This window comes from Poecilia mexicana, unplaced genomic scaffold (assembly GCF_051168715.1).
Source record: "Poecilia mexicana isolate PSO_F unplaced genomic scaffold, ASM5116871v1 scaffold_22, whole genome shotgun sequence".
In the NCBI taxonomy this organism is placed as follows: domain Eukaryota; kingdom Metazoa; phylum Chordata; class Actinopteri; order Cyprinodontiformes; family Poeciliidae; genus Poecilia; species Poecilia mexicana.
The window spans coordinates 2,683,293-2,708,243 of NW_028263391.1; the positions used below are offsets into that span (position 1 = coordinate 2,683,293).

Here is a 24,951-nt window from a genome sequence, read left to right on the forward strand (position 1 = left end):
ATTCCTATTCTGGTCTTTATTCTTGTATGGTTGGGTTGGATATCTGGTCCTTCAGATCTGCTTATAGCATGGAGACCCAGCCCAGTTAATGTGAACCATGGGTATTTAACTTTATGTCATTGTAACTAAGCATGTCAAACCACAATTTGACAAAATATGGATTTTCTTTAGCTGACTCAGATGATTGGAAGCTACAGTAAGTAGCTTTTCAATAAAACATTTTTTACATATTTGTTAAAGGAATCACTGTGTTGTGACAGTACGCCATCAGACAGACAATCTGTGAAAAGATCGATCTCCTCCACCTTCTCCCTGAGATGTTATAGTTATTTGAAGAAAGGCACGGCTCCCAGTTAGTGATGTCTTTAATGTACTACATAGATACATAATCACAGTCATCACTTCAAGAATACTGCTCTGTCAATTCAGCAAAAATAATACTCACCTTAACATGCAATCATTCAAAAAGAGATCTCAGCCCTGACAAAACTACATAATGCAAAATATATTAACAAAAATGTATTTCCAACTTCTAATTTGAAAGCTTTCTGAGCCCTCCAAAGGACATTGGAAGCAACACAGAACCTGAATCAGATGTTACTTCCATATAAAGATGTTATGGTACAGCTTCAGCAGAAGGTAAACGGGAAGGTTATTCCATTTCGACTTCCATCCAAAAGGTAATGAGAACAACTAATCACAAAACAAAACCAACACAGATCTGGATGGAAGGTCTCAGGAGTGATGTAGTACAGCAGCAACAAGTCCAGAACAGTCTCAGCGTCTTTCTGACTGGAGGCGGATCTTCCTGAAAGGTTGTTTCTGCAGGTTAAAAAAATACAAAAGTCCAACCTGCAAACAATCCAGTGGGCCGTTCCAAGAGCAGCATTATAACCACGCTCCGCCAGCATCCGACCACCAGGTCAAAGCAGCACGGCGTTCTGTAAACCTCTACTCCTGCGTCTGATCCTTAGCAGCTTGTTTTAGGTTCCTGTTAGTGAGGGTCGGCTACAACTTTGGATTCCAAGGCCGGCTGGGAATGATGAGCCAGGTGGACGATGCGGCTAGTATCCATCATCATAATCCCCATCACATCCATAACCTGGACAGAGGGAGAGACAGAGGGGAAAACAGAAATGACCATGCAGTGAGTGGGTGATTCAGGGTTGAGTTTATCTTCCCTCTGGTTCAGATCTGATTGTTTTGAGTCAGGTTTGAGTCACTCCCACATGTGGTCCTGAATCAGATTCCTGCTGGAGGTTTCCTCCTGTTAAAAGGGAATTCTTCCTTTCCACTTTCACAACATGTTTTCTCAGTATGAGGAACCGCTGCAGTGACTCAGAGCAACGAGCTGGACTGCCTTAGGTTGCATTTTATTAACTGGAATCTCAAACTCAAAATGTATGCATTGGACCCATTTGTCTTGTGAAAGGCATTTAAATGACAGATCGGCTACATTCACACAGCAGGTCTCGATGCTCAACTCTTACTTTTTTGCTGAAATAAAATTTCAGAGATCTGATGAGAAGACGTTTGACTTTCTCCAGACTTATCTTGTTATAAAAATTAGTGATGAGAAACCATTGGAAAATTGACAATATGGTACCACTTGTTTAAAAAACAAAAACATATTTAAGTACCAACTAACTACATTTATTCACCATGTGCTCTCTAAGGTAAACACCTGCTGTGTGTTTAAACTGACCGTCGCCACCCAGCAGCTCCATGGCACTGACACAGGTCTCCTCCTCTTCATCCTCTTCCTCGTCTACATCGTCATACAGGACGGGTCCACTCTCGACAACAGCTGCACTGGGAGGGGCCTCTGCAGTCGCTGCCGTGGGGGGAGGGGCTTTAGTCTGACCAAACGATCAGGAAGAGACGCTGATTATTTTCACCAGTTGATTAAGTCAAACAAAGACATGGCACTACAGCAGAGATAGTAGAGGTGCTAAATGTAGCGTTGTAGTGTGACCAACATCTTTCACCTTATTACAGTAAATGACTTCAGCACCTGATTTTTTTTTTTTTAGATAAAACCCCCCCTAGCAAATCATTTACTTGAATGAAAAAATGAGATATTAATCAGAGTTTTGGAATACTAATGTTCTTCATAGTTCAAAAAGTGAGTTTTTCTTTGTATTTCTAGGTCTTCCCATTGTATTAGTTAAGCTAACAAGTGTTCACACCAAAGGGTTAATTGGCAGTTGTCTATGTTTTTTCAACTGAATTGGGATTATTTTGCAGCGCTGAATCAAAAAATGACATTAATTTTTCCCAATCAGGTTTTTATTTTAATTTGATTTAGAGAAATCTGACCTTCTGACTAAACTGATGACATTTTTTGTGACATAATCAGTTAATTTTCATTCATATTTCTCATCCAAAAAAGATTTTAGGCGAAAAAAAAATTTCTTTTCAACAGTGTATTAATTAAATGCTACAAACTTGGATTTCTATAAACTGAATAATAAACACTGATAAGGGTAAGTACATGTAAATTGAACATTTCGTCTTCATTGTGTAAAATGCTCCGTCTCTTTTCTGTCCTGATGGAATCTCTCCTCCTGCTCATCACTCATTGATCAGATTCTCAGGAAACCGATCCAGATGTCAGAACAAGTCATGCATTTTGATGCTGATGTTGCTCCATAATTCAGAAAGTTGATCGCAAAACCAAAGTGATTTTTTGGATCCAGCTAAATAAAATGGCCCTAAAACAGTTTAAAAAAAATCAGTTTTTTGGCTGTTGTCCAGTATTTTGATCCTGATGAAACCAGTTGCATTCAGAAATCACATGATCACTAAATAAATTCCACTTAACTTAAAGGAGAACTCCAATGAAAATCTCAAAATGTTGATATTGTGTGAATATTTAAATAAAACATTTATCTGACCTAAAACTTAACTTGTTTTTAGCAGGTTCTTTTGGTCAGTTTATACATATGTGGGGTTATTTTTAGGGGGTGGAGTTGATGCGGTTGATGACGTGCTCTGTACCAAAATATTATCGGCCTTCTGAGAGTGAAGTATTACAGAAAGTGATATATTAGGTGCAGAGCAAATGAACAGGAAGCTCACCTGCTCCATAGCCAGCTTCTTGTTGGGTTGTCTGCTGATGAACGGGTGTAGTCTGCAACACAATGACGATTAAAGACGTAGAATCAGAAAAATCTAAATTGAATTACGCTTTTAATCTTTACACAGGAGGAAAATAATGTAATGGCTAAAAATGTGAATCCCACGAATTGGCTCCATGTGAACAAAATGAATCCAGTTTAATTTGTCTTATTATATTAATGTTGAGATTCAAGTATTAGTGTTAGGGAAGGGATCTATTTAGTTAGCTAGCTAGCTTATGAAGACTATTGCTACTATTAAACTACATTCTTCATTTAAAAAAAAAATTAAACCCACACACACTTTAATGAGCTCTGTTGTCCCTGAAATTAATTATTTATTTTCCTTTTCCTTGCACCGACTGTCCTTTCTCTTAGTTTATTATATAAAGTCCCAATGAAACACACAGACGTTTTTGGTTGTATTGTGAGAAACAGGAAAATGTTTGGGGTGTATGCGAGGCACTGCAGTCTCAACCTTTCATCTATAAAAGTCTTTGGAAATCAAGACGTAGATGACGAGTAGCTCAACAAGGCAATCTGGTGGATAATATGAGCTTCATGTTGACTGAAAACCAAACACAGATTTCAGTTGGTCCAAATTGGTCCAAATGTTTGTCTTGGCCACAAATCTTGGCCTGCGCTATGGCTAGTTATAAATTTATTCTTTTACATTCATAATCTACAGAAACTCTAGACAATCTAGCTGATTTGCAAGGTAAAGCCAGCAAATAATGTTGTTAGAGTCCTACACTCTCTAAATCTCTATTGTCTCCAAGCACCTAGCTCCTGTCCCTGGAATGACAGTGAAATGGTGTGAATGAGAAGGAGCTCAGACCCAACTTTGAGTGACATGTCTCTCTGAGAAGGAAATCTTTTCTTAGACAGCCCCCAAGAGATAATCAGCAATGAATTTACCACTGGCGGTAATTCCTAAGTAGAAATCCCACCATGCTGGCTGATATTAACATAACTCCCGGGGGCTCCCCACCTTCTTTCATGCCCACCCAGCCGGGTGCCGAGCTCAACTCTCACTGATAAGACGGAGAGTGCGAGTGAGCTTTTAATTAATCTGCTGTAACCAGGGTAAAGGGATGGGAGAGCGGGGAATGTTTCATCTTCACCCCCAACGCTACCCGCCTTCATTCTCAAACCTTATTATAATATCCCAGACAAGGTGGTGGACCACTCACTATGGAGAGAAATATTCAGGTCACATGTGTTAGACAAGAGCAACTCCCCTGTGGTCTGAGCTGGACATTGTCAAAGGAGGGGAATGGTGAGGGACTATAGGTGACTGGTAGAGGCAGAAAAGCAAAAAAGCAAATCTGCAAAATGCAGGCAGAGGTCACAGATAGGTCAAGAAAAGAAGTGACAGTAAAAGTGATGGATCCATGGGTTTGATCAAAAACAAAACTCTGGAGTTTTAAACATGGTGCACACAACTCCATTGAAAGACCAATGACGCAATTTGACTTGTGACCTCCATGAAGGTCACAGCTGAACTGCATTGGTCTTTCAATAAAGTTGTTACCTAGAACTTGAAGGTAGTATCATCTGCACTACCTTGTTTCAAGATGACCAGCCAACTTTACACTGTTACCATTTTAAGTTAAAAATTATCTTAGTGGGAGGAAAAAACAACAACAACAAAAATACAGTACTAGTATATTAGAAGGAAATATGGGAGGGCAGTAAAAGTCAGTCTAGGAGTTGTGGGGTTAGTAATCTGTCGGTTCATCTTTTACAGATTTTTAGTTTTCTCTGTGCACTTTGGGAGTCGGTGAAGTCGTGTCAGAAACGGTTTGGATAACTGGCTGTTCCCATGAATCCACCTATATGACCCAAGGTCATAAACCATACTAAACCATAAACCATACTCCCAATTGGGTTGGGAGTATGGTTGTTAAAAAAATCTATATTTTGATATCATCTGTACTAGGAAACTGAATTATTCAAAGTCTAAACCGGCTCATTCACATCTGCCCAAACTATGGCACTTTTCCTGTAACTGCGTTGCAATAACAGAGACACTTGGTCTCTGTCATCAAACAATGAGCTGATGCTAGAAGATTTAAACTATCATCAGAAAACTCAAACATCCAGAAAACACCATGGCGGTGGGGGGCAGCATCTTTATGCTGGGATGATCCTTTACTTTAGCAGGGACAGGGAAGCTGATCAGAGTGTATGGCTGGGATTACAAACAAGCCAATCCTTCAATAGTTTTTATGCACAACCACTGCACAAGACTCCACTGCTGAAGGAAAAGTCTGCTGAAGAACATCTGAAGCTTGCTCCAGAAGATTTGAAGCCAGTGAAATACTGGGAGAAAACAGTTTTGTTGGATAATGCTAAAGTTAAACTCTTAGGACTTTACAGCTAACAGCCACATTTACGAGAAGAAAGCTTCTGCACATCACCCCAAAATGAATATGCCAAAAGTGAAGGTTGCAGGTGGAAACTTCATGGTGTGGACTGCCAAGGCAAACAGAACTTAGAAGGTCAGACAGAGACACGCCTGAAGATGAAATGAGTTTTGAATCAAATTATCATCAATAAGAAATTAATAGAACAGACTAAGTGTGACGAATATGTTAAAAAAGGAGCAGCACACGTCTTTAGGGTGAGGATGGTGCCAGATGTCAGGTAGCAAAACTCAGGTAGAAAGGAACCGATTTGCTGATTCTGTTTGGATCAGAAGAACCAACCAGCAATAAAGATCCACCACTAAGTATGAGACAAACACACATCCGTGGCTGTTCTCAGAATATAAATTGTGTCTCTCAGAAGGAAACCTTTGCTTAATAGGGAAAAAAAATACAACTCTGCCACTTCATATTGTTTGATGTGAGAAAACTTCAAGTATTTTTACTGGGTGGTTTAAACCCTTCATGCTCCAAACTTTGGAGTGATAATCCTCAACAACACAGATCTGCTGGCAAAGGTTTTCCACTTTCTGTCATATTTATTCACAGTGAAGCTAATTTCTGTCTGTGTGACAGCAGTCATTAATATCCTCCTGACTACCAGTAGTTCATTTTTGTCCTCTGTAGAGGACATTTCTAAACTTGAATATCTCCCACTCCCTGCATTCTACTGAATTAATTCCTTTTGGTATCTGGAGAGGACATTTAGGGCTTTTCAATGATACCACATATGAAGGGGTGGGACTTTTGTTCGTATCTTTTTCTAATACATAAAAATTGTGTTCATCAGTAATAACACATTCTATGGGACGAGACAAAGTAAGTGAATAAAACCTTTTATTACCTTACGAAGAATGTGGGATTTTAAAAAAATGGTGATTGGACAATATTTTTTTTCCTGGTAGTCAGGAGGATATCAGCTCCCTTCAGTCCACTGAGGAGGTCAAAGATCAAAAGGCCATCAGCAGTGTTGCCAGGCTAGCGGTGGCAGACTTCTTGGCAGCCTTTTATCACTATGGCGACCATTCACAATAGCAGGGAGTGACTCTCAGTCAGTGGAGCAGGCGACATAGTACAGATAAATCACTCCCTCCAGCAGAGTACAATAGAGAGCAGTGTTCTCACTGAGGTCTTTCCTACCTCTTGATCTCAGCATGTGGAGACATTAGTACAACCCGGTCTGTCCAGGGTCGACCAGTTCCAAATGCTTCAGACGACGTCCAAAACACTGAAACTTAAATATGGAGAACCAGCGCTGCTCAATGGAAATCCAACAGGGTTCACTCAGAGAATGCTTCTTGAAAAGTGGAGAAGAAAATTGTAGCTCACATGCAGTTGAACAACAAGCCACGCACGCAGCAATGTGTGTTTCTTTACGTTTGTGAAAGTATTCACACCCTGTAACCCTTTTCACCTTCAGGCACATTATAACCACAAGTATGTATATTCACTATGTAATGTAAATACACAACACACACAAAAAACTCATAAATTTGAGATTAATCTCAGAAATTTTCTTGAAAAAAAAAATGTTTTCGAGTTTTGAAACTCAGAAATTAAAAAAAAATTTTTTTTGGAAAATTTCAGAGATTAATCTCAAATTTCAGTTTTCTGATGGAAATTTACTCCTTTTTTCTATCTATAATAGCCCTAACATGATGTCATGCATATCAAACTTATGCCAAGGATTTAAAAAGTTATTTTTTTTAAAAACAAAAATATGTCAGAAACGCTCCATTGTTCAAGTCCAGAGCTTATTCTATAATATTATCATTAAACTGGAACAATCAGTAAGTCATCTTTCCAGCAGCAGCATGAATAACCGCAGCCTTTCCTGGTTATCACACAATAAGAACATCCTACCAGTCCATGCCTAACACTGTCTAATTTCACCATGGTAATAATTAAAGACAGAAACCATTTGCTCCCTGACAGCTGGAATTGTTTCCTTTGTGCATCTTAAGCCACATTTAAATATGACTCTGATGTAGCCATTATATTAATTCACATCTTCAGGCTATACTGTAAGCCACTTAGCATTCATTACAGTAAAACACACGGATCCATTTAGCCTACTATCCAGGTTTGTCTTTCTTAACACTGCACATCGTGTTACTTGAGTTCTTCCTTATACATCAGCAGTCAAACAGCAGTTTCTCCCCGATCTCATTAACCCATCTTTAAGCTGCAGTTAAAATATATACCGTAGATTAATTACCCAAAGAGATGCACCGTGACACAGAATGATATCCAAACTATTAATCAGCCTCCCATCCTGTCCACCCCATTTTACTCCGTCTGCACATTCTCTTTCCCTCCCTTTCCTCTCCTCCGTCGCCGGCTTTATCCATCCACTCAGGCAAGACGCTATGTTGGGCTTTCAGTCTCTGCTGGGTTTAGCCGTGCGTTCCTAATCAGCTTACTGCCAATGACACTCAGCCTGAGCTGAAAAGATGATTGAGGGAAGTAGTTTAGCCAATGGCTGAAAACTGGTAATAGCTTGGTAAGGTGGAGGAGGTGGTGCTGGGGGGGTTCAGTAAAACAGAGCAGGAAGAGTGAATAACATGTAAGGTTTTGGGAGTGAAGACGAACACGGCAGGAAAGATAACATAACCTTTAGGCAGCAAGGCACGCCTTCTTGAGGCTTCAGCAGCCATAAACTGGGCGGCGGCCTCAGGAAACTATCTATCACGCTAAAATCAACTTAATGTGAACGTTGTTAATTGTTGGGTAGGCTGCATTTTGTTTTATTTGGCGGATAAAACAAGGATCTTATCCAAATGGCCCAGTTTTTTTTTTTACCCTGTAGCTTCTGTCATTATTTGTCTGTATTCATTACATAGATGTGTGGCGGCTAAGAAGGATGTCTGGACGGCATTGGATGAGCTGCTGTCACTCAACTTAGCCAAGTCAAATATTTAGAATCAAACAAATGCAGTCATGTCTCTGGTCTTTATTAGAAACAGGCTCATCCTTTAAGACTACAAATCTAAAAAAATTAGACTTAAAGATATCAACAAACTCTCGTAGCTACATCCTCAGATAACTAACTATAAAATCTCTGATATATTTGAAAGATAAACTCAGAATGAGCTAACTGTGAAAAATAAAATAAGACTTGAATGAAACGTCTCTTAACTCCAGTATTTGTAATGTGTAGTGACAATTCTTGAGGGCTTATTCCGGATCTCAACTTGGCATGGAAAAATGACACATACACACACAACACGCTTTTTTGATTTTCGTCTGTCCGTCTCCACTTATCCAACATCAGGTTGCAACTGTAACTGGCCCCAAACACTGAGACTCTCCAGGTCATCCTGGGGGAGTTCAAAGTGTTTCCAGATCAGAAAACACTAATACATCTTTCATTCATGAACTGGTTCAGGGCCCTTCAAATTTCAGTGCTTTGTTGAGAGCTGAAGTCTGTTTCTACGCGGTAGGAGAAGTGTATTTTCTTTTTTTTTTTTACACATTTTCCTCTAATTTAACAATCCACAAACCTTTGGACTGATCACCAACACAGTGTTCACTTTCACTGCACCTAACAGAGACATAGAACAGAGAAGTTAATAATCAGGCAGCGCCTACCAGACGACAGTAGATATGGCATTCATGTCCACTAACGTGAAAGCTGAAGTTACTTGCTGTTGAGGGATTCTTACATGTTATAGAACCATGACTGATCAAAATGGACATAAATCTAAAACTCATCCAATACTATTGGGATCTGTTAAAGTATTGTATAAAGGTGGTTCTAAGTCTTAAAATATATCTAGTGGAATTTCTGAATTCCTCATTGTGGAGAGGCCAGTAATAAGCCAAGTCTGCTGGAGGATTTATAAATGTGTTTAATCTAACAACAAAAGTAGCTTGTGCTAAAAAGAGCATGATAAACTGCAGCAGACTTAACAGACTTATCAAAATCCTTCGGCGTCTCTGAGACCAAACAGCACACTACATCATGATTCAGAACCGGCTTTACAAAGGCCCTGCAAACGGCAACCAATGAATAGAGATGAAATAACCAAAAGATGAGAGACGGAGCCAACAGTGGGGCTTTATATCCCCTTAATCACCAAACAGCTGCCCCTACAGGGGTCCACTACAGCTCAAAGATGGCACCCAAAACCAGCATCAACTCAAAGGGCTTTAGAAAACAAAGCCATGTAGGAAAACCAATTCCTCCCAAAAATCAAATACAGTGAAAACCTTTTAGTTTTTCCTGTACTGTAAACCAACACCGATTCAATTCTTCTGAAACGAGCAGAGCGGATCTTTTCTGTGATTGCTTGTTGTCAAAGCAACACACACAGACAAATCCTGTCTGTGGATTTGAGAAGATGGTAAAAAAAAAAGAAAAAAAAGAAAAAAGGAATATCCCCCAGGAGTGGAGAGGCAAACCGAGCATCTGTCCTCCTGTCGCAGCTGATTATCTTAGTCAGGCGGAAGGAGACGAGGTGGGGCTTTCTAGTGTTTACAGATTGAAGCCAGGGAAAAAAATTTAACATCTAGATCTGAGCGCAGCAGAAGAGGAGGAATGGCTGGTGTGGCAGTAAAGAAACAGCTGGCATCTATCTAGTCTTGATTTAATTGGCTATCTGTTAGCAACAGAGATTATTTAATAGTTTGAGGATCGCTAAGCTAATGTAATTATAGGCAGATTTATATGTCTAAGGTGGTAATTATGAGAGACACACTCACCTCTGACATAACCTACTGATTCTACAAAATCTTATAGCATTGACAGAAACGGAGTAAACAGTCAAGATGGCATTTTTGTCGAAGGACAGCTGAAATTTTTTCAGAGGAGATGAGAAGATTTAATAGGGTTCTACATTCAAAAGGCACTCAGTGTTGTCTGAAATACAATCTAAAACAACCATCCTGATGTAGCAAAGGTTGATAAACTCTACTGACTCTACTCACCTTTCCAGAAGGATCCTACAAACTTAACTTTGTATTTTTCAGAGATTCACAAATACAAGACAATGAATCCGTCAATTTTTAGATTGATCGTCTTTGATTGCTGAGGGGCCAGCTGGAAGCTAAAATATTTAATTTCTTTCAGTCGGTGAATGCATCATTTGTAAGCACTACCAGGCTGAACTGGCACCAACCCTCCACCCTCCCATTTGGTACAGATCCTGCTGCTGTGATAAAAAAAGTCAGTTGGTTGTCTTTAGTATTGGAAAAAGTGTTTAAAATAAGTTCAGAGGGCTATAGAGATGTAAAAGTGGTGCACTGATTTTTCGGCCAGCCAATTTATCTGTGCTGATTTCCTTCATTTTGGGAGATCAATGATCAGCTGATTTTTACATGTGAAGCTGATCTTATCCACCGATCTTATCTACCTTGGCAAAGGTCTAAGAGTCAACCACTGTCCTCTTCTGCTCTCCGGTGAGAAAAGTTTGATTGACACTAGGATATGTCTGCACGTTTGCAGTCAAAGATAGTCACACCGCTGTTGCCAACTCAACAACTTTCTTGCTATATTGGGCAACATTTCAGACAAAGAAAATTGGTATCGGCCAAAATCGGAATCGACAGGTTAAGTTTTTTAAAAGGTTGGTAATCGGCGATCTGTCAGAAAACTGCGATCAGTGCACCCATACTGAGAGGTCTTCAGCCAAAGACAAGACAGAAATCCTACAGACGCTAAAATCTGATGCCACTCCATTTTTGTTTACATTTCGTGAAGAAAGAAGTTTTGCTCATGCCTTTTTCAGAGGTTTTTATGCAATTTCCTTCAGTGGTTCTTGGTGCAGTGCCCCCACAGGCGAGGAGGGGAACAGGTTTTTCAAAGGCTTTGGTTAGTTTGACAATTTTGCAACTTTAGTTCCCAATCAAACCGAGTCTACTGGACTATCAGAAATAAAAACACTGTGGCTCTCAGGTGAACAACTGGTTGGGAACCACTGCTCCATGTCTCAGCTGTTTGAATATTTCCATGACAAGTACTGGCTACGTGCTGCCTCTTCTCCAGTTAGTGCTACTTGTTGCTTTTGTGGAAGAACAGACCTAACTGTTGAATACTAAGATTACTTGCTTTTCCTCAAAGATCCAACATCATCACTTGGATATTGTGTCCTGAACATATACTGCAGCATGAAAATCACTTAAAACAACGTAAACAAGATGTACCGACAATAACTCTTCCAATTCTGATTTTGTCAAATTTACATACCTGCTGTCTTGTTAGGAACATCTTAAAGTAAATGTTCCAACATTTTTAAGCTAACAGGACAACCTACCGTTTTCCCAGAGTGCTGAGCGGCATGCTGAGGCTCAGTGGGGTTCTAGTGGGCGCAGGTCTGCGGGTGCAGGCGGGCGTCCTAGGGGCTGGCGGCCCCACCTTCGGTGAGTCCTCTGCACCAGCCGGGCTGCTGCCAGGCTTCACGACGAGGTCCTTTAACACATCATAGTTGATCTTGGTGGATATCTTCTTCTGCTCCAACATCTTCTCAATGGCCTCATCAGCAGTGCTGGCTCTGATGGCAGGGTGCTTCTTTGAAGGCCGTCTGGGCTGTTCAAAACAAAAAGGAAGCCTACGCTTGACAAACTGAAGTGTAGAAAATGTGACATTATTTGAAACGTCTGTCAATGACAACACTGCCAATTAATTGTTAATCTAGAAGCAGACAAACAAAATAAAAATTTCTACAGCTTGGCACATAACCACAATGTATTTTACTGGGACCTAATGTGATACATAATTATCAAAAGGGTTTACAAACCAAAAACAGACAACTTGAAGTGAGTTTTTAAAAATTATTTATTTAATCCCCAATTCTCTGAGGTGAATGACCTTCTCATTCTCAAATCCATCCATCCATCTTCTGTACTCCCTTGTCCCTTAGTGGGGTCGGGAAGGTTGCTGGTGCCTATCTCCAGCTAACGTTCCAGGCGAGAGGCGGGGTCTTACTATATTTTAATATATTTTAATATAGTAAGAATATATAAGAATATATTAATATTTTTTTCTTAAATCTGCTTATAAGCAGATTTAAGAAAAAAATATTAATATTCTTACTTTCTTGCTGTGTTGTGAGAGATGAGTTGCTATAAAACAGGCTTTTATTATGACATTAACAAGAAATAATTGGCTGCACAGTTGTTCATTCTTCAATCAGGAAAAGGTCTGATTTTTCGGCTTCCTACTGGCCAGTTTCTAGTAGAAATGAAAACCAACTCCTGATTTCCTGATCCAACTTGTAAATTTTTTTTCTACTTTTGCTAAGTAAATGGCATGTTCTTTTCAGAATGTATTTTTAGTGCAGATTTGGAAATCACAATTACTTTAAATATTAAAAACATATCTAAGGTACAGCACAAGTTAAGCTTTTAATAAAAGCCCACCTTTGCCCTTTCGTCTGACTTTTACTTTCAAATTGTCATTTTTTACTTCACATTTTTTTTCATTTATCAGCTATTTGTGTTTCTGTTGAAATTCCAACAATAAACATTTCCAGGCTGATTGGCTTTACCTTTTTTTCTTTATAGATCCCAAGCTCCTTCTCTTTTTGGATCTTTGCTTCCTTTTCTGCAAACAAGAAAACGGGCTAAATGTCGCTAAATCACAAATGTATGCAATACACAAAAGAAAAAGTTTTGCTATTAATTGTCAACACAATGACAGCTAGATAAAGAGCTCCAAAGGTATCACATTTTCCAGGTTCGTAAAAAAATTTTAATAAAAAAAAAAAATAGAGAGGGAGATGAAGTAGGTCAGCTATGGTAGCTTGACTTTGAAAACCTTCACATATAGATATACTGCAGAATTCGGTGCTTTTTGGTAAAACATTTTTTATAGGGCTGTTGTCAGTTGCTATGATAACAGGTCTGTGAGTAGAGTAAAGCCAATAGAAGGTGAAAAAAGATATGAGTGATTGAGTTATTTTTTTGTTCACCAGTTTTTCTGTGGTACTTTCTGTTTCAGGTGGCGCACTGCACTAAATTAAAAACACCTACATGTCCAGGCTTCATTTTAACAATTAAATTGTTCTACTGCAGCATCCCAGCTATGAAGTAAACAAATAGGCTGTTTGCCTTCCAGAGTTGGGCGCTTGTGCAAAATTTCCAAATGTAAACAGTAACACTGGATAACGACATAGAGCTGACTTAAAAAGTGAAAGGTACATCAATGTATGAAATCAGTCAATATATTTAAATAAAAAGAAAATTCTGCACACCCTAGGCTGATCGGTCATGAGGCCTCCAGTACCTTTTTGCGCTTTTAGGTAGTCTGCATTTTCTGCCATCCACAGTGCAGTTTTGATTTGGACTTCTCTGTCACTCAGCAGATACTACAGAGATACAAAAGAAAATAGAACAGTTAAATTCAAGAGGACATGTTTTTCCACATTTGGTTCCAAAATATGTTTGTATAAAGAGACGTTGAAGAGTGACTCAATCACTGCAGGGTGCTCAGCTTTTGTGGCTGCAAAACAAGGCCGAATCGTCACCCATCCAGAGCCATTTAAGATTCATCTGTCAAAAAATCAGACGGCTTTTGGTTTTCCAGGACTAAACTGTGCAAAACCAAAACACTGCAGCCACATTCTGTTTAGAAAAGATAGGATTCATTTTGGCAACTCTTTCATTCACTTGTTTAGCTTTTTCTGTCACCCAGTTCTTTTGTTCGCAGCCCGAGGAAAGTTAGTGTCAGTTTTCACAAGTCCAAGTCTAATTTAGTCTTGACCACATGTAAAGTTGTAAATGCTGGGCCCTTTATGCAAAGTAATCAGATTACATTACATATTTATCTTCTTGGGACAATAGGCTGAACTTAGGGGCACACCGCAATCTAATTGGCTGGATGATAATACTGTGGACCAGTCAGTGTCTGCACATGTCAAGCTGTTGGGATGTGATACACAGGTGTGTGTGAGTGTGTTGATTCAGGCATGTTGCAAGACCTACTGATAGCAGAAGACCTTGAAGATTCTACAGTTCTCAGTTTTATTAACAAAAACAAAGTTCAGGTGGGATTCCATAAAGATCACAGAATGTTGTTTTAAGCCAAAACTGTACAAAAAAATATACACATTTTGCATTTAGGAAAAAAAACCAAAAAAAAAAAACCTTTTGTCTAAGTATGTTCTACATCAAACTCCTAAAGTGGCAGGTTTAGCTTCATCCGTTTATATTTTGGAAAAAAATATCTTCTAGTAATTACCTTTTGTTATCGAAATGGCTGAACTTTTTCACATGTTGATGTTGGAAATATTATCTTAGCTGTAGATTCATCCTGTGCTATAAATAATCAAATATTCAGTAAAGGAATGCTGTTATTACCTTTTAGACAACAATTACATTTTTTCATTTGGAAAAAAAAAGAACTGAATTGTGTATTTGAATGTTTTAATGTATTTCTAGATCTCAATAGGTTGATCGAGTTGCACGGCACCATATGATCACCTGTCCAGAGCAACAATGAGCAGAAGTGACCGGGTCAAAACAATGTCACACATCCTGAGCAGCAGAAAGCAGAGCTGCTCTAGATGATCCATGTCAGTCCTATTCATCTTCCAACTCCCCACAAAGGCACATGTTTGATAATAAAAGCCGATGTCTGGATTTGTTTTTGGCTCAATGCTGAAATCTAATATGAAGAGCATGTAAATCTAAAGTTTTCTATTGTTCCGATTCCACATCTTTGTAACGACGCCAGACATTCAATTTAGCCATCATAAAAAATTAGTGTGCTCCCACTTTTCATTTGGCTGAACTGTGTGAAATAAAAGGTATCTATAACAATGTTCAACAGAACTCAGAAATTAACCCTGCAGCAATAACCCTGTCAAGCTTTGATGCATGTTAAACATTAGATTTTTTTTTTTTTTGCAATAATTGTAAAGTATTTTCTTCTACATGTAGGGATGTGTATATATGTTTTCATACATGAGGATCCATGAAGAGGTTTTACATACCAAATTGATCTCACTGTCATCTATGCCACTCAGGTCCAGCTCTCCGCTGTCAGCAGTACCATCTGTCATAGAAACAATAACCAGAACGGACAAGTTGAGACAATATTCTGTAGAGCACATTGTTACTGCAGCTTTCCCATTCCAGAGTTTACCCATAGAGAAAAATAACCAAAATATACGTTTCTAACAGTGACCCTGCTCTGGATTATCAAAAAAACACACCATCTCCTTTATAGATTCTCTTCAAATGAAACACTTGACCTTCAATAAGAATTTTATAGTTATTATACTTTAAAATTATTAAAATTTTTAATTTTTTGGATCAAGAAATTATTTTGCACCATTTTCTTGTGATTGACAGTTTTTTTTAGCACTGTCAATCAGGCTTGTGTATGTGGGAACAAACTCAAGATTGCCTACTTGCTGCAGCTGTGCTAGCAAGTAGGAAACCTAAACTTACAGAAAAACTGTTGCTAGCTAACTACAGCATTCACTGCAGGCTCTGCTATGGGGGAAGAGCTGTAAGGGAGAGCAAGGGGCAGGAGGGAGGTTGTGGGCAATGGCAGTGCTAAGATCCGCCCCCTGGCTTTGATTGGTTGTTTCTGACAGAGAGTTGCTTTTCTCCAGATGGCAGTAGGACCACAGGGAGAAGGCAGAGGAGCTTGATTTTTTCACAGATTATCTGTCTCATTATAAGGCCAGGATAAAGTGACAGTTGTAGCAAATATGTAAAAAAAAATAATTTCTAAAAGTTAGCTACTGTAGCTTTAAGAACGTCCAATGAGCATGAGAAGGCAAGCTATGCTGACTGACACTTCCACCTTCACCATGAAACAAGGAAAGCAGCCATCATTGTTGCTGTGGCTTTCTTGCCGTCACATCTGTGTATCCTTGCATAAACTGGATAACTGTTTATACAGAAAATATTTTGCATACTTTTAATATTTTGGCCAAAGACGTGTCAAACTGTAGCATCTTCCAAACAGATGAAGTCATTTCCAGACAGCAGAAAGAAGAAATCATCTACACAGAGTGAGTCCACAAAATGAAATCACCAAGAGACGAGTGGAATGACAGATGAGGGGAAGGTGAGGCTTAAAAATCTGTTACACATATTCAGTGTGTGATGTGTCCATTGCTGTGTATGAGAATCAAACATTTAAAATGCTAGACAGCAGCCATAAAATGTTACGCCACATTGATGAATCAAACTCTGTTTTTATTTGATTCTCTCAAACGGACTGATCAAATCCGAACAATACATTAAATTTTCATTGGACGTAAAAGAAAGTAGAATGTGAAATACCAAGTCTTTAATTTCACCCTCAGATCCTCCTGTGCTGCTCTGCCTGATCAGTCTGTGGGATTTCAATTTATCATGTGATTAATTAATTCACTGCGTATTGCGACATACCTAAGAAGAAGCATGAGGAGTTGTGTAAAGTCAAGACAAAAAAAAAAAAACAGCCAAAAAATGCTGATTAAGACAATAAGAGATGAAAAAGGGGGTGAAATGAAGAGATCTTCATTACTGGAACTACATGGGACTGTAAGAGCACTTTTTGCACTTTAGCAAGCACTTTATCACTGCACTTCAAGCATAGATTTGCACATCAATAACAATCGACACACAAGAAGTTTTAACTGTATTTGACTATTTTTGGTGGTTAGTATGTAGCCTTTTGTTCTGGATTCTGCACAGCTGCTCCTCATTGAGAAGCGAGGTGGTTGCCTGTGAAGGGACGATAATTGTTACTCAGAACAAGGAGCTACTGGTTTATAAAACTTGAGCAAATGTTTGTGCATAATATGTTAAGTGTGGAGGTGCTAAGATGGAATGACTCTCCTGTCTTTTCTGTGTCTCCAGGGTGTTTGGACATCTGGACACCATTTATAGGTTCTGGGGGAGGCCATGGAAAAAGCATGAGAATTGTTTGTGAGTTTTTGTGGCGTTTCATAATGGTGCTTATGGTGTAAGGATAAAACATAAAATATTTGTAAAAAGTAAGTAGAAATGCTTGTATTTGATAAAAGGTATTTTATTCAAATAGGTGGAAATTGGTAAATTGAGATCCCCTGTGATATGGAGGTGGTTGGGACTATTTAAGGCTGCAGTTGCACCTGGTATTGTTCTTGATGCCGTGTTCTGGAAGAACAAACTATTGCTGTTTCCACCTTACTCTGCCTCGACTTTCATCTCCACTGTAAATCCAGCCGCAAAAGGCCGCCTTGTTACAGTGGGTGACAGTCAAATCCGTTGTGACAGCAGAAAAAAGGGGAGTAGTTTCCTGCGTTGGCAACGCCTGCTAAATGGTAGCTGTCATTTCCTGTCAGGCCGGCTGTGCCAAACGGGACGGTTTCCCTTCATCTCCTTAGGCCAGAAGACGCGCATCATCTCCAATCAGAGCAAAGTGCTGTGATGGGCCGCTACTGCACCGACTGCTGCAGGCCCCGCAGACTCACAGCGTGATGCTGTTTGAGTTCGCTGCATAACAAGCTGTCCTACGAGAATACCACGAGTCTGAAGGAAACATCAGACTGGCTCTGTATCAGTGACACCTGTCGTCTCAGACTGTCAAGGCCTGTTTGTCTGCCACCCAATCATGTCAACCTTTCCCCTGAGAGGCTGTGCCCATTCAGCCATATGGCTGTCAACTTCAACTGTACCAGATCCAAAGTCTGGTACAGCTGTCCTGGCACAAATACAGTGAAGAGTGAATAAGAAAGATGCTATCAATGTTTTATAAGTCACAGTCAGAGGAACCATTAGCCTCATTTCTTTCTCTCGAAACGCAGGTGTGAAAATAATTACCTAACAGCTGAAACATTAGCTGGAGACTAAATGTAAACAGTTTTCACCTTGCTTAAAAACAAAGCCGTTTGGAAATTTCTTTTGTAACATAAATGTTGTATTCCCTGTTCTTTAGAATAGGGAATACAACATGGTAAATGCCACAGGATACAGTGAACGATAGAGAACTCCACTCTAGCTGTTTTCTGCTGTCAGTGTGACACACTTACGCTAATAGCATGTGTGATTTTTTTGTTTAGCACTTTTGTTAACTTTAAAAACATTTAGCGCACTTATCTTCCCCCAAACTAATTTTCCCAGACAAATTGTAAAATGCTGATTTATGTGACTGTTTTGTAAACTTTAAGGTGAATAAAGTTTGAAGTCTGGGATGAGGTTTTGATGATCAACTCTTTAAGTGGCTAAACTTTCATATTCATGCTCTTATTTTAAAGTGAGTGAAGACTTTATGCAGCATTCAGCCTGTTTTGGTACTCAATGACTACAGTCTTTCAAGGGCAGATGTAAATGAGAATTAGCTTCTTCTTCTTGTGTACTGCTGACCGTAAGTAATATTTATGATTAGTGCTACAGAGTTACTGCAACTAACTTTTTAGTTAGCAGTGGCTAACACTTGAGGTGTTTAAAAGAGAAGTTAGAAATAATGGAGATGTGAGAAGTTATGTAAAAGCTGTGCAGTTTGTGGAAATGTTCAGTTAATTCAGGCTGCAATAGATCAGATTTTTCTGTAGCCAATGAGAAGGCTGAACACATTGTTTCACATTGAAACTGTTAACCTCCATTATGAACATACCAGATTTGGCTGTTTCATCAGGCATTGCTCACTGAGCCGGTTCTTAATGTAAAGACAGCTCAACATCTCAGCTCCGTCGTCTGTTGGTCAGTCTTTTAAAATGGGAAACCCCGTTCACACAATTTACTAACACACACACACAGTAGGAAGCCAGACAAAAGAACATTAAGAACAATAATTTGGGCAGAGGTCTGCTATTAATAAGCCCTAAAAACACTACTATTATTCTAGTTTCTGCTTTATAATGGCAGAGGGGGGCTGAACATACAGACGGCTTCTGAGAAAAGAATGACTCTCCTCTAATTACACCATTGAGGTCAACCTCTAATTCCACCAGCAGCCTTTAACCCTTCTGTCACAGCCATTTGTCATTTTAAAGGAAATTTTGTCATTTGTGGCTACATGCAATGAGTGCTGTGGTCCATGAATCAAGAAGGATGACTTGGGCTAACGTCATTCTAAATCCAATAAAAAGGGAGACGTTTACAATTAACTGAAGGACTTGTGGAGTATAAGAGCACTTACTCAATGTAGTTGTGGCTCTTTTCACTCAGAATGTCACCCATAACACATATTTCCATAGCAATATTAGGTCAAGGAGGCTATCTGGGGACATTTCTCATCAAGTTACTGCTTGGTTTGACCTGCAATAAGGATGTTTTTTTTAAAGACTTTTATTCGAACCAATTTCATCATATTTGTTCCCATCATTACTAAGATTTATGATTAGCTAAATGCTTTTTAATCCCCTTATTTTTCCTAAAGGACAATTTTTATGTTTTTCTCTTCTGGATATGCAGTCATAACAAAAAAGTTTTAACGTATTGTATTTTAATCTAATATATATATATATATATATATATCCATGCTCACACTTTTATTTCCAAATTAATGATGAAACATAGTAAACAATAGGATTGCTTTATAGAATCCATCAAAAATACATTTGTTTTCGTAAAGGGGCAGTATTGTGAGTTTTCCAGGCACTATGTCAAGTAAGTATGTTACCTTTAGTTATAATAAAAATTACAACTTATATATATTACATATGAATTAAAAGGAAAACTAACTTTGTAATTTAATGCCTTGAAATTGGGCCTCTGTCTCTTTAAAAACTCTAGTTCTCCAGTTCTTTCTGATACTCTGCCTTCATCACAACATGGTTCCTCTATTAACCCCTTATCAACATTTTTACCAGGATTGCACTGAGAAGCAGTTCTCCCAGGAGTTTGCTAATTGCTGCTGGCTAGTCTGAAGAATCCTAGTGGGGAAGTCATGGAGGACAGCTGCTCTGTGAGGCAAAAGCTTGGAAATTGCAGCTCTGAGGAGGAGATACACCTTGAAGGCGGGGCTAGGTCCAACCAGGCATTTTCCACACCTCAAAGGTCAAAGGATTTCTCTAACATGCATGAACAGAGCAAGGCAAAAATTTGTTTGTTTTTCATGAGGGAATAACATTATAACATCACGCAAAGCTCAAAAAAGTTGATTTTACATAATACTGCCCCTTTAAGACAGAATGTTGTGAAGTTTGATGGTTTAAAGTGTAACAATCCTCTGTCAGGAATCTTTTATCGTTAGCTTGCTTCCTTACTTTTCATGTCAGACAGAAACCTCTGCCTCTCCTTTTCTTCACACCTTGTATTTAGTTTTCATAAGGATGAAGTAACCACAGCCTCTCCCCACTGGAAGCAAACTGTTGTGATAAATATATAAAAAGAGAAGCACAGGTTGGATTGCTACGTACATATGTTTACCTAACTGACACCTAAACACAAAGCCAACTCAACTTTTCTGCTGTCAGGAAATAACAGAGTGCAAGTAATTGCAGCCTTTGTCACTGTGGCCCACAAACAGTTGCACAAATAAAGCCACTGCAGGGATCCGTCATCCGTAACCCATAATTACCTCATTACAAGAGTAGGAGGCTCTGTGTACCTAACCTTCCTTATCTGGGTGTGCAGAGGCGCTGATGGATGTGATGTAATGGTGACATGCTGCTGCATTAGTTCTCAGGAAACGTGTTTTTATGGCTCTCAGTGGGAGGACGGGGTGGGAGGTGAATGTGTTCTGATGGGAGAGGAAGGACTGTCTAATGTATGGAAAACATCTTAGGAAACTATGGCTCACTAGTTTGAATATGTGGATCTGAGTATCACAAAAGAGTTCATTGCTGAACCAAAGGCTGTTTTTGATGCATTTCCCACAGCTGCACTAGACGGTGGGAGGATTCACTTCAGAATTGTATTTCATTCTGTAGAGATGTCAATTTTTCAGTGTCTAGCGACTCGATTGGATTCCGATTTTTAGGGTCATGATTTGATTCAGAAACCAATTTTTGTATTCAAACAGTTTGGAGATTCTGTTTAAATTATGCGACTGACAAGAGGAAAAGACAGTCTGAACAAGGAGAACATTTATTTAAAACGATTCTATAAGGATCCATGCTGTTTCAAATTCCATAAGTTTATATTTAAACAAAAATAGGTTTACACATCAAATTCTTTAACCTAAGCTCAGTTCACACTACATGATTTTTGCCCCAGTTTTGCCCTTTGGCCAATGATAACCAATCATGACCAGTTAGCTTAGCTGCCTGAACTTTTGTTAAAAAGTCTCAAAGAATTATTCAAAATCCATACGGTGGCCGAGCGGACGAATAACACGACAAGCAGTTACAACTTAAACGCATTGCAAAATCAATTTTTGAGAGTTTGAATTGACTCAGAATTCCCAGGATTAGCAATCGAGATTCATTATAGAATCAATTTCTTTCTGCACCTCTATAATTCAGAGTAATATTTAAACAGAAGCAGCAATGGAGTCACAACTGATGCAGAGGTTGCTCACACTTTCTGCCTTGCTCTCTGCTAGGCTACAGCTAGTTCCCCACAGCACAGCCTGTCATGGATGCTAAGGCTAGTTAGGGTCAAATAACGTGTTGAGTTACTGAAAGGTAATTGGCTAAGCAGTAATTATCCAATTTACAAGATGAATAGCAAAGGCGACTGTATCATCATTCTGATGCTTGTTTTTCAGTATTTTTATGTTTTTATGATGTATAATTGCTGGGATACTGTATAACCAGAAATGTTTGGAGCAAGTTGTTCATATGTGGATGGGAGACAGTCGGCGCATTCAGGTTAAAGAGCCAATCACAGTGGGCTGCTAATGGCATGGGTCCAAACACAAGAGAAACTGGCCACAAGATTCAGATAAGTGCATCTCTAGTAATTAGGGTTTAAGGCGTAATTAACATAACTGGGGTAATTCTGTTGGTACATAACTGTGCAACATCGGAAGAATAGAAGGAAATGGAATAAAAAAAAATCCCAAGAAATAAGAAAAACTACATAAAAATTACCAGCTGAGTTTCTATTGGCAAACTTACCGATGTCCACGTCGTCCCTGACAGAGTGGCTGAAGGTCTCTGAGAGGCCCAGAGAGGACGAGGAGGTCATTCTTCCCAGTATGGAAGCCAGTGAGGGACCTTTTCGCTTGGGGACATTCTCCTCCTGGCCCTCCTCCTCCAACTCTCCCCCCTCTAGTTTGATGAGAGCCTCTAGGGTGAGCTCTTCCAGCTCTCTACCGAAGTGCTTCGCCACGGCGTGAAGCTCGTCGCCTTCGCTCGGTTCCTCCTTAGATGACGAGGAGCTGCCGTCATCACTTAAGATATCTGAGGGGAGAAAACGTGATGTGAAGACATAACAAAATCAATTAATCGTTAATCTATGACACCAATTCATTTAAATCTAATGTAGCAGAACAATCCTCACAGTGGGTTTAGTCAAAAAAAGCTTTTCAAAGATTGGTGATTGGTCAGAAAACTGTAATCGGTTATTAAATATGTATCTGGATGAGTTATGTATTAAAAAAAGAGATAATTTTGACAATTTTAACAACTGCTTGAGCACAAGCAACAAGTACTGACTTTTAAAAATTAGTTGGGCTTCTCTGCACAAGTTAACTTTCATTTCTGAATCAGACAAGGTTCCTTCCCACCTCTGAATGTGGGTGTGATTTCACCCACCTTCCTTGGTGTAGGCAGCGTAAACTCCTCTCAGCTTGGGTCTGCAGCTCTCCAGCTCTGCATCTATTTCATCCTGGAATTCCTGGATTTCATCTGATTCAGGGAGAAGTGAAGCGGTAAAACATTTCAGATCTACAGGCCAGATAAACACTGGATTCTTTGGAAGCTTGGTTGATTTTGCAACCGCAAACTTCAGCGTATTTAATGGGATTTGTGTAAAGCCAAGACTATGTAGTGGACAATAATGAAGGGGAAAAGACATGATAGGTGGTGTTTAACTTCTACATATGGTTTATTGTGACATGCCTTCATGTTTCATCCCCTAATGCAGGGCTGTCCAAAGTTTGGCCTAAATGTAATAAAAGTGATATGAATATATTTGAAAAGCACTGTAGAACATGAAAATAAACAGAGTGCTAATAGAAGTCAAAGTTACAGATCACCAACAAAGCCAGCAAACAGAATTTGATTTGACCTTGAGAATCAGAATTCCATTTGGAACAGCAATATTATTTTCATACCTTCAAAGTCACCTATCTTTTTCTGGAGCTCCAGTTTCAGCTAGAGGGGGGAAACAAAATACCAAATTATACAATGAAAGGCTTTTCTAAATCTGACCTATAATGCAGAGTGAGAGGATAACAGGAGTCTGATGTCAGTGCTAATACAAGACACGGCTCAGGAAAAATGCTCAGCGCGTTTCTCCAGAGGTTTAATTATGATTTAAACGTCTGGTTACGTTCAAGTTTTTGTTCACTTGAAAAAAATTAACAGTCTTAATTCTGATGTAGAGAGATAGAACATTAACTATGGAGCCAGAAAAACATAACTTCACCTAACAGTTAAAAACAGAGTCAAAAACATATCTGAACAATAATTTGCCACCTTTATTTTGTTTGTTTTCTTCTTTTTTTTTGGATCAGAGAAATTTTAATACCAAACAGAAACTGGAAGTGGAGAAACTTCTTAAAGAGACAGAGTGGGACAGGTTGGGAGTTGTGGAGTTTTTGTTGAGGATTTGTGTGACATGAGCAGCAATTATGTTTGTTAAAAGTAACAAATATTTTATTTTTCATTTGAAATGTGTTTTTTTTTCTGAAAGCATGAGCTGAAATCAGTCAGGGTAACTTCACAACTTCATGGAAGAACTGCTCTGAATTCTGTGTTCCTCATGTTTATTTTAATTTACAAAAGGAACAAACTGACTATGAAGTTACTAAAGTTATTCATTTTTTAGAGGTCAGGCTTTAAATTATTAATTGCAAAAACAAAACACTGGAAGAAAGGAGATGGGACACATGGACAGAATAAAGGAAGCAAACGGAAGGAGGAGATGAAATGATGGAACGAAGGATTGATACCAGAAAGAAAGAAGCAGGAAACATGGCAAGAAGAAAAGAGGAGAATCAGGACACAAGGAAGAAAGAAAATAAGGATGACAAAGGGAGGTGGAACAAGACAGGACAGGAGGAATAAGTTGTTGACAAGACAGAAAAGGAAGGTAGACCTAGACAAACCTAAAAAAATGGAAAAAAGGACAAAGACCAGATACCTGCTGGTCTTTTTTCTTCCTCAGCCCGGCTGTAAAACACGGAGGGTCACACTCCTCGTCCAGGTCTACCCTCATGAACTCTTCTATGGTCAGCTGACTTGTGGGTGTGTCCTCAAACTCCGTCAGCCTGTTAGAAGGAGCATAACGTCTTAAAAACCCCACACACACTTACTGGGCCATACTGATGCAGTTCAATACATGTTTCTGAGAAACCTGGAGGGATCAGAAAAGCTGTGAGGATTTCTAGAAAGAGGAGGGGCCAAATCAAAATCTTCTCGACTCAC

At 39.1% G+C, this 24,951-nt stretch overlaps 1 protein-coding gene across 1 annotated transcript in view; it reads right to left on the bottom strand.

The window, feature by feature from the left end:
* Positions 1-347: 347 nt before the first annotated feature.
* Positions 348-24,951, bottom strand: part of LOC106920393 (transcription factor IIIB 90 kDa subunit-like) — a 72,078-nt gene continuing 47,474 nt past the window's right edge. The window contains exons 9-19 of the mRNA XM_014991376.2: positions 24,668-24,794; positions 23,637-23,676; positions 23,116-23,208; positions 22,477-22,761; positions 15,481-15,542; positions 13,773-13,854; positions 13,036-13,091; positions 11,803-12,074; positions 3,082-3,133; positions 1,706-1,859; positions 348-1,102 (exon numbers count right to left, since the gene is read on the bottom strand). Coding sequence (XP_014846862.2) covers positions 1,065-1,102; positions 1,706-1,859; positions 3,082-3,133; positions 11,803-12,074; positions 13,036-13,091; positions 13,773-13,854; positions 15,481-15,542; positions 22,477-22,761; positions 23,116-23,208; positions 23,637-23,676; positions 24,668-24,794 — 1,261 coding nt within the window. The 3' untranslated portion in view covers positions 348-1,064. The remainder of the gene's footprint in view (positions 1,103-1,705; positions 1,860-3,081; positions 3,134-11,802; positions 12,075-13,035; positions 13,092-13,772; positions 13,855-15,480; positions 15,543-22,476; positions 22,762-23,115; positions 23,209-23,636; positions 23,677-24,667; positions 24,795-24,951) is intronic.